Source organism: Theropithecus gelada, chromosome 9 (assembly GCF_003255815.1).
Source record: "Theropithecus gelada isolate Dixy chromosome 9, Tgel_1.0, whole genome shotgun sequence".
Classification (NCBI taxonomy): Eukaryota; Metazoa; Chordata; class Mammalia; order Primates; family Cercopithecidae; genus Theropithecus; species Theropithecus gelada.
Window position 1 is genome coordinate 53,987,207 of NC_037677.1, and position 15,657 is coordinate 54,002,863.

The 15,657-nt window shown below is 43.6% G+C and overlaps 1 protein-coding gene across 2 annotated transcripts; it reads right to left on the reverse strand.

The window, feature by feature from the left end:
• Nucleotides 1-4,073: 4,073 nt before the first annotated feature.
• Nucleotides 4,074-15,311, reverse strand: DYDC2 (DPY30 domain containing 2). 2 transcript variants are annotated; one of them, XM_025397282.1, is made up of 4 exons: nt 13,732-13,882; nt 9,774-9,929; nt 9,295-9,417; nt 4,074-5,456 (listed from the first exon to the last, which is right to left on the reverse strand). In XM_025397282.1, exons 2-4 carry the CDS (start codon nt 9,918-9,920, stop codon nt 5,193-5,195), a joined length of 534 nt encoding a protein of 177 aa, XP_025253067.1. In that variant the 5' UTR covers nt 9,921-9,929; nt 13,732-13,882; the 3' UTR covers nt 4,074-5,192. The 2 variants fall into 2 exon arrangements, with proteins under 2 accessions (XP_025253067.1, XP_025253068.1); XM_025397283.1 differs by lacking the exon at nt 13,732-13,882 and adding an exon at nt 15,171-15,311 and having other exon boundaries at nt 4,986-5,456.
• Nucleotides 15,312-15,657: the final 346 nt, after the last annotated feature.

Sequence of the window (15,657 nt, forward strand, 5' to 3'; positions counted from 1 at the left end):
CTAAATTTACTTGGTTCTTCAATTTGCCCCTAAACAAGTGAAAGCTGGGAGCCATTCTAGACTTCTCCCTCCCCTCACTGTGGATTCTGTGTCTCTAGCACCTCTCAGATTCAGCTCTCCCCCTGCACCCAGCGCCTCCAGGGCAGTTTCTCCACACACATCCTGCTTACCCCGCAGTGGGACTTGCTCCTGCCTCTATGCCTCTGCACATGCCCTCCTCCCTCTCTGAAACGTTCCCTGTGGTGTGTCACCTGCCTTCTTTTAGGTCATCATCTCTCCCTGCACAGGGCTCGTGTTTGGCCACTGAGAGTCTCCCACACGCTCAGCATTGGGTCTCTTACTTCTCCTGCCCATCATAGCTGCCCTGAAAGGTAGACAGGATTGGTGAAGAGACTTACCAACCACAGGAATTAGGAAGTGAGGAAAATAAGACAGTGTCCCTTCAGTTTACCTGGGAGAGCAGGGTAAGCTTGGCCAGAGCTGAGACTCATAATGGCACCTTACCAAGAGAGGGGAGAAAGGCTATATCCTGAATGAAGGCATTTATCTCCCTTTAGAAAGAATGTGTCCTTCAGAAAGGAGCAGCACAAACATTGCCAGTGACCTCTACGCATTTCCCTGAGGGGATAGGGGAACTGGGCCATTTTTCTTTGCAATTTTCAGTCCCTTGGGAACACTATCCCTCAGTAGAGCTCTGTTTTTACCATCTTGAAATTCTTTATAGGTTCTGTATTTCCATACTGCATTGGGCCCTACAAATTATGCAGCTGTCCTTCTCAGGACACACAAATGCTTAAAAAATGGTTGCTAACAAAAATGAGAGAGTATGTCCAATAGAACCGAAGGAAGGGCCGGGCGCAGTGACTCACACCTGTAATCCCAGCACTTTGGGAAGCTGAGGCAGGCGGATTACCTGAGGTCAGCAGTTCAAGACCAGACTGGCCAACATGGTGAAGCCATCTCTACTAAAAATACAAAAATTAGCTGGGCGTGGTTGTGCACACCTGTAATCCCAGCTACTCGGAAGGCTGAGACAGGAGAATCACTTGAACCTGGGAGGTGGAGGTTGCAGTGAGCTGAGATCGTGCCACAGTACTCCAGCCTGGGTGACAGAGTGAGACTCCATTTCAAAAAAGAGAACCAAAGGAGGTACTGACTAAGAAACTAAGGAACATAAATACTCGGCTTCTGGCCTTTAGTTGAAAGACACTGAGGCAGCCACAAGACTCAACCTTTTGATGTCTCTAAGTGGAAACATTCTAAAATTCAGTCTTTATTGAAGGTATGTGTTCTGTTTTTCTTACAGAAGTAACTCATACTCATTGGAAAGACTGAATTATCAGAAAAATATATAACTGAAAGTCATTGTCTTCCATAATTCCTGCTACTGAGACATCACTTTTTTTTTTTTTTTTAAACTTTTAAGCTCAGGGGTACATGTGCAGGATGTGCAGGTTTGTTACATAGGTAAACATGTGTCTTGGGATTTACCATATGGATTATTTCATCACCCATGTATTAAGCCTAGTATCAATTAATTATTTTTCCTGATCCTCTCCCCCCTCCCACCCTCCACTCTCCAAAAGGCCCCTGTGTGTGTTGTTCCCCACCATGTGTCCATGTGTTCTCATCATTTAGCTCTCACTTATAAGTGAAAACATGTAAATGAGAATATGTGGTATTTGGTTTTCTGTTCCTGCATCAGTCTGCTAAGGATAATGGCCTCCAGCTCCATCCATGTCCCTGTAAAGGACATGATCTCATTATTTTTTATGGCTGCATAGTATTCCATGTGTATATGTACCACATTTTCTTTATCCAGTCTATCATTGATGGGTATTTAGGTTCATCTCATGACCTTGCTATTGTAATAGTGCTGCATTGAACATATGCATGCATGTGTCTTTATGGTAGAAAAATTTATATTCCTTTTGATATATACCCAGCAATGGGATTGCTGGGTAGAATAGTTTAATTTCTGTCTTTAGGTCTTTGAGGAATTGCCACATTGTCTTCCACAATGGTTGAACTAATTTACAATCTCATCAACAGTGTATAAGTGTTCCTTTTTCTCCATAGTTTCACCAGCATGTTACTTTTTGACTATTTAATAATAGCCATTTTGACTAGTGTGAGATGGTATCTCACTGTGGTTTATATTTGCATTTCTCTAATGATCAGTGACAAGCTTTTTTCATGATTGTTGGCCACATGTATAGCTTCTTTTGAGAAGTGTCTGTTAACATCCTTTGTCCACTTTTTAATGGGGTTGTTTGAGTTTTTTTCTTGTAAATTTGTTTAAGTTCCTTATAGACACTGGAGATTAGACCTTTGTCAGATGCATAGTTTGCAAAAATTTTCTCCCCATTCTGTACGTTGTCCATTTACTCTGTTGATAGTTACTTTTGTTGGAAACAACACTATTAACAATCTGGTGTTTATTCCCCCAGGTACTTTTCATAGGTTATACTAATACATTATAAAAAGTATTTAGTATTAATATTTTTATTATTTTAGAAAATTGACTACTGCTATGTGTGTTCTGTAACTAGTATTGAGGACAGACTAGAGAAGATCAAGAATGGGTCTAGTTGCTGGGCGTGGTGGCTCACGCCTGTAATCCCAGCACTTTGGGAGGCCGAGGCAGGCGGATCACGAAGTCAGATCAAGACCATCCTGGCTAACATGGTAAAAACCCATCTCTACTAAAAATACAAAAAATTAGCCAGGCGTGGTGGTGGCCACCTGTAGTCCCAGCTACTTAGGACACCGAGGCAGGAGAACAGCATGAACCCAGGAGACGGAGCTTGCAGTGAGCCAAGGTGCCACTGCACTCCAGCCTGGGCGACAGAGCGCGACTCCGTCTCAAAAAAAAAATAAAAAAGAATGGGTCTAGTTAACAGGCTACTGTGACCACCTAGAGAAAGATGAGTGTGGTTTGGGCATTCAAGTTGTTGAGAATTCTGACTTTATTTAAATGGAAAGCCAACAAACCAGATGTAGGGTGACAAAAAAGGTGGAGTCAAAGGGGACACCAAGAGTTTTGGCCTGAGCAAGTGGAAGGATGGAGAGAAACTGCTTCAGAGAAACTATCAGGGAAAGTCCACTGAGACGAGTTAAGTTCGAGGTGTCCACTGGTCATCCAAGTAGAGACGTCAAGCAGTCAAGTTCAGGGAATTTTGATTAAGGATATAAATCTAAAGTCCTTAGCATATAGATGATATTTGAATGAATGTAGATAGAAAGTAATTAAAAACATTTTTTTCAAACCTTTAAAGTTTACTGCCATTTAAGCTGGTTCAAAATACCTGTCATTATTATCAACACAGTGAAAAGTCAACATTTCATTTGTTCACAGCATGGGATAAAATATTTGCAAATCATGTATTTGATAAGGGATTAACATCTAGAATATATGTAGAACTCCTAAAACTCAACAGCAAAAAAATAAATAAATAAATAAAAATAAAAAAATGGGCAAAGGACTTGAATAGACATTTTTCCAAAAATGATATACAAATAGCCAATAAGTACAGACTCGACATCACTCATTATAAGGGAAATGCAAATCAAAACTACAATGAGATACCACCTCACATCTATTAGGATGGTTACAATCAAAAGAACAACAATAACAAAATAACAAGTGTTGGTAAGGATGTGGAGAAATTGGGACCCTGTGCACTGTTGGTGGGAATATAAAATGGTAGAGCTGCTGTGGAAAATGGAATGGTGGCTTCCCAAAAAATTAAAAACAGAATTATCATATGATCCAGCAATTCTACTTCTGGGCATATACTCAAAAGACCTGAAAGCAGGGTCTTGAAGAGGTATATGTAGAGTCATGTTCACAGCAGCATTATTCACAATCGCTAAAATGTGAACGTATCCATTGATGGATGAATGCCCACTGATGGACAATGAAATAAATGGATATGCAAAATGTGGTATAAACATACAACAGAATATTATTCCACCTTAAAAAGGAAGGAAATTCTGACACATGCTACAACATGAATGAACCTTGAGGACATTATGCTAAATGAAATAAGCCAGTCACAAAAGAGACAAATATTGTATGAGTCTATTTGTACAACATACTTACAGAGTAATCTAAATCACAGAGACAAAGTAGAATGGTGGTTGCCAGGGGCTGCGGAGAGGGAGAAATGGTCAGTTATTATTTAATGGGTGTAGAGTTTCAGTTTTGCAAGATGAGTTTTGGAGCTGGATGGTGGTGATGGTTGCATAAGAATATGAATCTACTTAACACCACCGATCTGCACACTTAAAAATGGTTAAGATGGTACGTCTTACATGTATTTTACCACAATTACAAAAATTGAAAAAAAGTATTAAAAAACTGGTAATATATGTTGAAGAAAAATATCTGCTATCAGTGACAAAGGCAGACTACAGGATATGTGTAAATAATACTCTGAGAGGCCTGACTGTGAAGTGAAGCAAAAGTTAAGACATGAACACACGAGATGGATGTATGTTGGGAGGAAAGCTGAGTGTTGAGCGAGGAGCTGAGGCAGGGCTTGGAACACGTCCGGGGTCCAGGGTAAAACTCCTTGGGGCCTTTGGAATGTGTCTAGACTTGCTGGCTACTTGCTTCTAGCACTCTCATTATCTCAAGTAGCCATATATTTCAAAGAAAATGCTAAACCATCACAGCTGTAGCTTGTTCACTTGATACACCACTTCCTTTCAACCCCCCACATCCTCACCACCTGTTTCTTTGTTTGATCACCAATAAATAGCGTGGGCTCCCAGAGCTTGGGGCCTTTGCAGCCTCCATACTAGCGTTGGCCCCCTGGTCCCACTTTCTCTCTTAACTTGTCTTTTCTCATTCCTTTGACTCCGCCAGACTTCGTAGCCCCCACGGCCTGGTGTTGGGTCCGATCACCCCAACAGATGTATTTTCACTGTGTAGTCTCCAAAACATTGATAAAACAAGAGGAAAAAGTCACAGCCATTTGTTTACTTATTTAAAATCCGTATTCTGAGTTTATTTTATCCTATAACTAGTTCAAATATGCACATGATTAAAGGTTTTTCAGAACAGGAGTAGGCTGGAGAGTCCCTGAACTCTCCTTTTACAGCCCCTTAAATCTTGGTTCTAGCTGGCATTTACTTGGCTTCCAGCTTTGAGAGAAGTAAATCAGAAGCATCTACCTTCTGGTAACCTAAGAAGGAGATTTGGAGCCAGGAGGCATTTCATGAGCAACTTCATTCTGAAAAGCCTCCTTGTAATTTATTTCTTTTGGCATTTTGAAGTTCCAGTCAATCTGGCCAGCAGACTCTGAAGGAGGAACCTGTTGAGGCATTCCTGGAATCATACTGGAAGTACCTGGCAGGAATTCCTGCTTCAAGGCCTCCTTCTCAAGGGGGTTTGTGTCCTCCTGCATGAATATGGTCTTCTTCGTGGAAACAGTTTCAGAATTCAGTTCCTAAATAGAAAACAAAACAGCAGAAAAGTTATTATTAGAGACTAAAGCACACAAGATGTATGGCAAAAACACGGTATTGCTATTTTCATGCCAGAGACTAAGAAACAAACTGAAAAAGCCCTGCTTTAACAAAGCATAAAACCAAATCTATAGGAATGAAGTTGATTCACCAATAATTTAACTCCCTGCCAGAACAAAACCCAATATCTTTTAATGGAAAACAACACAATCTAGACTCCCTATAAAATGTCCTCTACAATGTCCGGAACACAAGTAATAATTACTAGACATGTAAAAAAGTACAAAAATGTGAACCATAATCTAGAGGAAAAGTATTAAATAGAAAAAGGCCCCAAAATGGGCTGGGCATGGTGGCTCACGCCTGTAATCCCAGCACTTTGGGAGGCCGAGGTGGGCAGATCATGAGGTCAGGAGTTCGAGACCAGCCTGGCCAACATGGTGAAACCCTTCTCTACTAAAAATACAAAAATTAGCTGGGTGTAGTGGTGGGCGCCTGTAATCCCAGCTACTCAGGAGGCTGAGGCAGGAGAATCACTTGAACCCAGAAGGCGGAGGTTGCAGTGAGCTGAGATCTCGCCACTGCACTGCAGTCTGGGTGACAGAGTAAGACTCCATCTCAAAAAAAAAAAAAAAAAAAGAAAAGAAAGAAAGAAAAAGGTCCCAAAATGACACAGATGATGGAATTAACAGACAAGAACAGCTATTACAAATATTTTTAAAAATCCAAGGTGGAAAATGGACATAATGTGAAAGTTAAGATGTATCAGCAGAGAAAATGGAAATTATATTTAAAAAACTAAATAGAAATTCTAGAACTGAAAAGTACAATATCTGAAGTGAAAAAATTCACATAATCTCCAGATAGGATATAGGGCATTGCAGAAGAAATGGTCAGTAAACATGAAGGTAGATCAGTAGAAATTATCCAAACTGAACCACACAGGAAAAAAACAAACAGAGCTTCAGTGACCTATGAGACAATATTGAGCAGTCTAACATCCATGTCTCTGGCTGAGGGAGGAATCCTCGGAGCTTAGGCTCTACTGACCCCCTCCACTCCAGTCTTTGCCTGGAAGTCGTACAGGTCCATTCTACAATGAGCCCTATGGGGCTCATCCTTGTCCACATGGTCTCTGAGACCCTTCTAAACTTCAAACTATTGGGTCTATGCAGCAAATATATATTGATTCTATCAACATGTATTTCTAAAACATTTGTATAGTTTAGATCTTCATCAATAATAGTTTTCTTCTGACTCAGAAACAAAATTATCGTTTACTTAAAGCTGCATCTACTTAATGAAGAGATATTAATACCAAGGATAACCTCTGCCTGACTCAAATTCTACCTCCTCTATGGATACTTTTTGGTTCGGATGATTGGATATGAACCCTACCATACAGAGCATTCTGTTTCTATTTGTCTTTTGATATATCCACTAGATAAGCAGTATTCAATCTGGGGTACTCAAAGACTTGCTAACCTGTATCCAAGTCACGATGTTTTGTTTTGTTTTTAAAGAGATTAAGGAAAAAACTGCAAAGCTTTGAGTATATGCATATCAGTTCATCAGGTAAACTGGCAGCCCTGCTGAAATTTTATACAACCCATCCTGGGCCAGTTTGAAATTGGTTTTCCCAGCACTAGTCACACAAAATGAGAAGGTGACCAATAGCAAGGAAGAGTTGGTAATCCACCTTGAATCAATCAGAAACCAGAACTTGGAATCTTGTCTTTTTGACACACCTCTGCCTCTTTGTCCTTTATTTAGCCTTGTCAAAGTTTGCTTGGAGAGTAACTCACATCTTAATGTTGTGGCTCTCTCTTGCCAGGTAAACTATAAATTTGGCTTCATTTTAGATCACTCTTGGGTTCTCTTTATTTCCTTCTAACATAGGGAATCGATTTCCATAATCACAACCTACACATGAACTCTTTCCTAAAACTGAGAACTTGCACACAGTCTAGACTTTGTGCTGGTTTTCGTTTCCCATCTTCCCTTACAACTGCCTACATCACACACTTGGCAAAAGAATGACATACCATTTACTTACCTAAATCTTGTTAAGGAATATTGCTACAGGATGCAAAACCTCCTCAGTGAAACACAAAAAGACAATTCAAAATATTGATGTGAGCTGAGAAATTTTCCTTAATAAAGCTACCATAAAACTAGGGTGGAGTTTTGGGAGTCTTCTTTATATATTTCTTATTGTCTTATATATTTATATTTCTATTAACAGTAAAACACGGTGTTAGATAAATGGATTAGAGGTGGGCAACAAGGTGATGACAAATTCTGCTGAATGATCCTCACTTCTCCCATCTCCAAACAATTGCTTAAAGAAGGAATCCTTCCTGAGGGAGAGTTCCTTTAGACTATTGTCAAACAATAGAATGAAATTATCTTTCGATTTAATTTATTTACAAGATATCTAGGCTTAAAGAAGCAAATATATTCTTTATGAACACGGTGAAACCCCGTCTCTACTAAAAAATACAAAAAACTAGCCGGGCGAGGTGGTGGGCTCCTGTAGTCCCAGCTACTCCGGAGGCTGAGGCAGGAGAACGGCGTAAACCCGGGAGGCGGAGCTTGCAGTGAGCTGAGATCCGGCCACAGCACTCCAGCCTGGGCGACAGAGCCAGACTCCGTCTCAAAAAAAAAAAAAAAAAAAAAAAAAAAAGAGTATATTAGTATAAATGTAAATAAGCTTAATATTTTCATGTCTTCAAATTGGCTTGGAAGCTAGCAAATGCTAGTGAATTGTAATGGACTGCATTAAAGACTTTAATGCATAGAGTATAGTGATAGTTAAAAAGATGTCAGATATCAAACCCAACATTGCAATTGAGATGACTCTCTATCCAGGTATCTACCGCTTTATAGAAAGCATAGAATGGCATAAGGTGTTCTTCAGGAGACTGTGAAAAAAACTGTGGGAGGTAAAAGATATCCTTTTAGACTGACAAATGCAGAGTTGTCTTCAGCTATTCCAGCTTAATAACTTACACCTAATATTATAGCATCATAGAGGAGGCATCTGAAGTTTCACATAAAAGCAAATAGAATATAATAAACCAAATACTAAATACTAAGTTAAATATCTGAGATATGCACTGGTAACAACCATATTTGGTTTCTGAAAAATATTGACTACTACTTGAAAAGGGCTCAAAGGATCTTCTATGAAAAAATATTTGTTCCAACTGAATAGATTTTTAAAAAATCAGTTTTTTAAAAAAATCAGATTTTTTGGCTAGGCGCAGTGGCTCACACCTGTAATCCCAGCACTTTGGGAGGCTGAGGTGGGTGGATCACGAGGTCAGGAGATTGAGATCATCCTGGTTAACACAGTGAAACCCTGTCTCTACTAAAAAAAAAAAAAAAAAAAAAAAAATTACCTGAGTGTGGTGGCATGTGCCTGTAGTCCCAGATAATCGGGAGGCTAAGGCAGGAGAATCGCTTGAACCCAGGAGGCAGAGGCTGTAGCGAGCCGAGATCACGCCACCATGCTCCAGCCTGGGCAACAAAGCGAGACTCCATCTCAAAAAAAAAAAAAAAATCAGATTTTTTTAAAACCAGTAACACCAGAGTATTTCCTGAAATCTAAGACATATCTGTCTTTTAACATCTCCTTTTTTCATTAACAAAGATTGTCAATAACATTGGTTTATATGCAAATATGTGAATACAGAGTGAAAATCAGGCTAAAGGGATCCTTAATGTGCCTTGGGTGGGGACTGGGCTGACTTGTGGCTTTCCTGGATTCCATGTTGGGATGTGTGCGGCCACCCAAAGCTGAGTCCTTCTCCCTACCTTGTGACACTTTTCACAGTTCTGTTGAATCTGATACTCTTCCTGTTTCAGCATTTCTGTCATTTCCATTTCCTTGAGGCTACTGTCATATTCCTCCTGCAGCTGGATCTTCTCTTCCCTATTCTGGGGTGAGGTGACAGAGTCGAATCAGGTCAGCACCCAGGGAAGCCTTATAAATGGGGCCCCCTCGCTGGAGACTGATCTGGGCTGTGGGCCTTTTGGGCCTGTTGAGTTTCCTCCTGTAACTAGCTTTAGCCTGCTAGTAGTTACAAACCCTTCAACTCCACAGCTCCTCTGAGTTGAAGCCCCACTCCTCTCAGCCCCCAGGATCCCCATGCTTCAGGGATATCTAGATCTAAGAGCAAGTCAAATAAACCAAGAAATTCCCCAGGCCAGCTCCAGAATCCTGCCTTGTGTCTTGGCTTTCAAATTACTCTGGGAAAGCTGGGCCCTCCCTAACTCGCAGTGCCCATACACACCTTTTCTTTTGCTTTCGCTGTTTTCTCATAATGATAAAGCCAGTGAGCCAGGTATTCTATTGGGTCACTGGGCCGAACCTTTGCCACCTCTGCCAGTGCCTGGGCCAGGCAATTTCCAAAGCACCTCTTTAGGTAGTTAGTTTCCATCCTGGCAGCCTGGAAAACAAAGTCACGTTATTTTATTAACTTAGTCTGATATTAAAAATAGACACATTCTAACCAATTCAGATTTATTTCAGGATAAATATGAGATGTTTCTGGATCACACCCTTCCCAAAAGAACCAATGAACACTTACTTGCTCTTATATTCAAATGGACTTTTTCTAAAGTTCTCCAGCTGCACTAGGTCAGACAGTGTGGGTCCTAGGGTTTATCAGGCTTGCGAGGAGGTTGGTACTTTGGTGGTAAGGGTGGCTAAGGCCTCCCCTTACCCACACATTTTTGCTCTTGAGTAGAGAGAAAATAAAGGAGCAGGCAGGGGTCCTGGGGAGGGGCTCTGAGCACCCACCAGGCTGTGCTATTGTGAGGTAGGAGGCTACAGTCATCTATGACATAGATAAGATAGGCTCATTTATTTCACAAGGGACCACGGAAATGCACTGGGGAGAAGAGAGAGGGAAAATGTTGGTGCTACAGCTACTGCTTGTCAGGAGCTCTGCCAGCACCTGATATAATACTCCATTCTGTATTACTTAAGGATTTACTATTCATCATATTTCAAGAGCTGGAGGCAATGTAGCCCAAACTTAGGAGCAGCAGGGAATTGTGGCAGTAGGAATGCACATTCTGGAATAAGACAGACCAAGTTCCAGTCCTGATTCTGCCACTTATTAGCTGTGTGATCTTTAGCAAGTCACTCAGTCTCTCTCAGCCTCAGTTTTCTCATCTGTAAAATAAAAGTAACAAAAGTATGTAGCTCACAATAATTAGATTAGAGGTGATAATAAACACACACCAGGCACTTAGCCAGGCACAGAGTAACTGCTTATTACACTATTCAGTGGAGGATTGTGCCATGAAATGACCTAGGACCTGGCCTCCTCCTGACGGATTCCACATTCTTGAAGTTGACACATTTGAATTCCAAAAGAGCCCGGTGAATAACAAAAGCTTAGATCTAGCCTTAACATCTTCTGGAGGCATTTTTCAATATTCCCCCCTACTCCCCATTTTCTAGCTTAAGGAAGGAAAAACAGATAGACAGATATCCATATCTATCTTACGCATATCTATCTTATGGATAGAGAAAAAAATATTTCCTAGCTCTCTCCACTACAAGGGCCTTGAAACCAAAACACTTCAGTAGCAATGAGCACACTGAGCATATAAACCTTGCTTGTAAATAGCCTTCGTCACTTAAGAGGAATCAGGGCTCCTTGGAGAAATGGCTGATTCCAAGGCTGGGGCAGGACAAGTCTAATGGGCCTGGAACATTTGGTTTTGCCAGAAAGTAAGAAAATTCTAAAAAATACAATGGGTGGGGACAGAGAAGCCAGCTTGAAGGGGCTCCTACTAGTCAAATCTGGGGCAGTTTGACCATTAAAATAAATAGTAACTGTAATGGATTATAAATTACAGAATAAAATAAGACTCCATGAGTCCATATGAGAATATATACATAGATTAAGAAGGGAGAAGGCAAAGTTCTTGTTAAAGTAGAATGCCAACTAATAAATGTGGGGAAAATAATGGAGTTTTAAAAAACTGCCATTTCCTCACCACCATAGTATAACTGAATCAAAGCAGAATCATCAATGAGTCAATGAGTGCTAAACCTGGGTGAACATTTGACAAGGAATAAGATATATGCATAGTCTCAAAGTTTCTTCTCATAAATTAAGTATTAATTCCAAAGGAAATACAGAAATTTTACAGTGGCAAAACCTGGCCAACAAAACCTTAACCAAGTAATCACAGTAAATATCACCAATAAAGGAACAAAGTGACATCAAGTGCCTCCTGATGGGATGCACTTCTTATGGTACATAAAACATTTCCATGGATTCCTGTCTAAAATGCAGTATTTGAATGTAATTGAAGAAACAGCAAATAAATCCAAAGCAACTACCCTGTACTCTTAAAAATGTTGAGGTTATGAAAAAAAAAAGAGTAATTGTTATAGATCAAAGGAGACTGAACAGCTATAATAACTACATGTAACACATGATCCTAGATTGGGCCTGGGCAGGAAAAAATAATTCAGCTGGGCATGGTGGTGCATGCCTGTAAACCCAGCACTTTGGGAGGCTGAGGCAGGAGGATCACTTGAGCTCAGGGGTTTGAGACTAGCCTGGGCAACATGGCAAAACCATGTTGCCCATGCTTTTGTATTCCACAAAAAATACAAAAATTAGCCAGGTGGGATGGCACACACCTGTAGTCCCAGCTACTTGGCGGCAGGGGGTGGGGAGGTGCACGGGGTCTTACGGTGGGAGGATCACTTGAGCCCAGGAGGTTGTGGCTGCAATGAGTTGAGATCTCACCACTGCACTCCAACCTGGGTGACAGAGTGAGACCCTGTCTAAACCAAAAAGAGAGAAGAAAAAAGAATTCTATAAAGGACATCGTTGGGAAAATTGGATGAATTGAACGTGAAATGTACATTATGTGATATAATTTATCCAAGTTAAATTTCTTGATTTTGAATACTGGAAGTATGAGTAAGAGAATGTCCTTGTTCTAGGGCTGAATAATGGCTCCCAAATGTGTCCATGTCTGAATACCTGGAACCTATGAATATGTCACCTTAAATGGCAAAAGGGACTTTGTAACTGTGATTAAATTAAGGATCTTGAGATAGGGAGATTATCCTGGATTATCTGAGTAGGAACAATGTAATCACAGATGTCACTGTAAGAGGGACACAGTACGGTCAGACAGGGAAGGTGATGCCAGAGCCGAGGGAGAAAAAGCGATGTGATCCAGGTCCTTGAGCCAAGGGTATCCTCTAGAAGCTGGAAAAGGCAAGAAAATGGATTCTCCCCAGAGCCTCCTGAGGAACCTGTGCTGCTGACACTTTGCTTTTAGCTCTACTAAATTCATTTTGGACTTCTGACCCCAAGACCTGCAAGGGAATTAAAAAAAAAAATTTTAGTGGGGTAGTGATAGGGTAAGGACAGAGGTGGGTGGTGTCTCCTGCCAATCAGTGTCTCCTGCCAATCTGTGTGGCCCACTTGAACCAATGCATTTGGATAAACAACCTTCTACACCCTTCTTACTCAAAGCTGGTTTGATGACAGATGACCAGCAGCATTTCATCACCTGGGGACTTGTCGAGATGCAGAATCTCAGGTCCTACCCCACCCCACAGATTCAGAACCTGTATGTTAATAAAATCTCCAAGCAACTTGTAGTTACCAATCTACTTTGCCTGGATCACTGTAGAACTGTCCTTCCCAGAAGGCAGAATCACCAATTCTGCATTCTCTGGTCATTGGGTGGCTGCCACACTCCTTACATGTGGCAAGCCATATTGGCATACCTCCACCTACTCTAAATTGCCCATTTTCAACAATGATCTGAATGAAATGTGTTTCCGCAACAGTCACTGAGATGTGGTACAAAGACAGTAGAGCCAGCATAGAGTCACAGCGTGAGGCCTGGAGGGGAAGAAGTCAAGGGGATGCCTTTTATTTTTTATTTTTGAGACAGAGCCTCGCTCTGTCACCCAGGCTGGAGTGCAGTGGCGCAATCTCGACTCTGCAATCTCTGCCTCCTTGGTTCAAGCGATTCCGCTGTCTCAGCCTCCCGAGGAGCTGGGATTACGCCCGGCTAATTTTTGTATTTTTAGTAGAGACAGGGTTTCTCCATGTTGGCCAGGCTGCTCTCCAATTCCTGACCTCAGGTGATCCACCCACCTCAGCCTCCCAAAGTGCTAGGATTACAGGCGTGAGCCACCGCGCCTGGCCAAGGAGATGCCTTTTAAGGCCCACTCAGACCAATTTAGGGTACACTCACCAATTGGGGGAGAGGCTATTTTTCGGTGTTTCCCAGAACTCGCCTGACGGTCTGCTTACATTGTTCCTGGCCTTGCACTCAATAGGCAAAATAAGAATAGGGGTTGTCTTTGTTTGCTGTATACCGCCCATGCTTGGCACACTAGGAGCTCAGTAAATATTTCTTGATTTATTCATTGAGAGCTCTGACGCCTGTGCTCATGCTTCCCTTTGATTTTTCCTTGCCCACTCTGGCACTTACTATCTCAACTAACATCTACTAAGGCCTCTCTTGCCCGGCACTGCCCCGCCCATAAGCTGAAAGAGAATACGGGAAAGGCTAGTACATGCACAGACGACTAGGCCGAGGAGGACTGCAAGGGCTTGGGCCTGGTGGAGACCGGACGGCTTCCTGAAGGTAAGGCACCCGAGTTGGTTCTCAAAGGAACCAAGCAGAGGTCACCAGCAAGAGCAAAGGTGCGGAGTTGTGAAACTGCCAGGCTATTAGCAGCTTGCAGTGACGGTCTTCCAACGACTCTAGGTCTTCCGCCCTTCTCCGATTGGCTGCCCTTCCTGGTTCCTCCTCAAAGCGCGCCACCCCCTCATCTCTCCCAGAGCATGCCTGCCTGCCAGCCAGGGTCCCTTGCTCTTTTCGGTCCCCCCACTCCTCCAGGTTTCTGTGCAGCAAGTCTCCTCAGCTCACCCACCTGCGCGCCGCCACATATGCCCTTCCTCGACCCTTCGTGCGCACACCCCGCTCCAGCGTGCCCGCTCCTCTCTGCTTGGCGCCCCGCTCCTACGCGCCCCCTCCTCCCCGGCCCCCGCCCCTTGGAGCGCGCCCGCTTCTCTCTGCCGCGCTCCCCTTCTCGCATTCCCTCTCCTCTCTGCCCGTTGCCACCTCGTGCGCGCTCTCCCTCCGGCACACCACCTCCTCTCTGCCGCCCGCCCGCCCCCTGAACGCCCGCTCCTCTCTGGCCCCCTCCCCTTGCGCGCGCCCCCTTCTGCACGACCCCTTCTCTATGTCGCGCGCCCCGCTCCTGCACGCCTCCTCCTCTCTACCGTGTCCGCTCCACTCTGCCGCGCCCCCTCTACTCTGCCGCGCGCTCCTACCCCTGCACGCCCCCTCCATTCGGCCGCGGCCCCTCTACTCAGCGGTGCGCTACTGCTCCTGCACGCCCCCTCCTCCCTGCAGCGCGACCCCCCACGGCCCCCCCTTTCTGCTGCGCGTTCCCCTTCCACCGCCCACTGCGCGCCCTCTGCTCACCTACACGGGCTCCTGAGGCGCGCGCTCTCGTTGCCTGGCAACGGGACGCGGCTCCCGGGTAGCTAGCGGGCGCGTGTGTCGGGTGTGCGCACCGGGAAGGCCCGAACTGTTTTTGAGATTAGTTCCTCTAGCTTCGCTGGGTCCGGCGGGCAGAGGCGGTTCTGACCGTTGGGCCTTGGGCGTCGAGCAGGACTCACCTGAGGCGGAAGGAGGCCGCTTCGCGCCTGGGGCTCCCGAGAGCAGCCGGCTTGCTTTCTCCTGCTCGTCCTGAGCGGGGAGCGCTGCGTCTCTGTCAACTGCGGGCTGCGGGAGACTCTTCCAGACTCCCGGGTGGGAAAACCACATCGAGCGCCCCGGGAGGTTGCCAGATGCAATACTGTACTGCATGCGCAGGTAACTGAATTTCAGATAAACGAGTTACTTTTCAGTACAAATATAGTATCATGCAAAGTTATTCGTTGTTTATCTGAAATTCAGAGTCACCTGGGCGAGCTGGGTTTTTAGTTGAGAAGTCTGGCACCCCTGCCCGGGTGCCCCTGCCCAGTCGGCTGGCTGTCTCCCAGGTGTGGGTAAGGAACCTCCTTCCATCTCTGTGGCACCTTCTTCAGGCTGTAGGCAGCTGTTTCTGTGGGAAACGGCTTTCTTATGTTGAGCCAAGATGCCTATTGGTGTATATGAAAAATA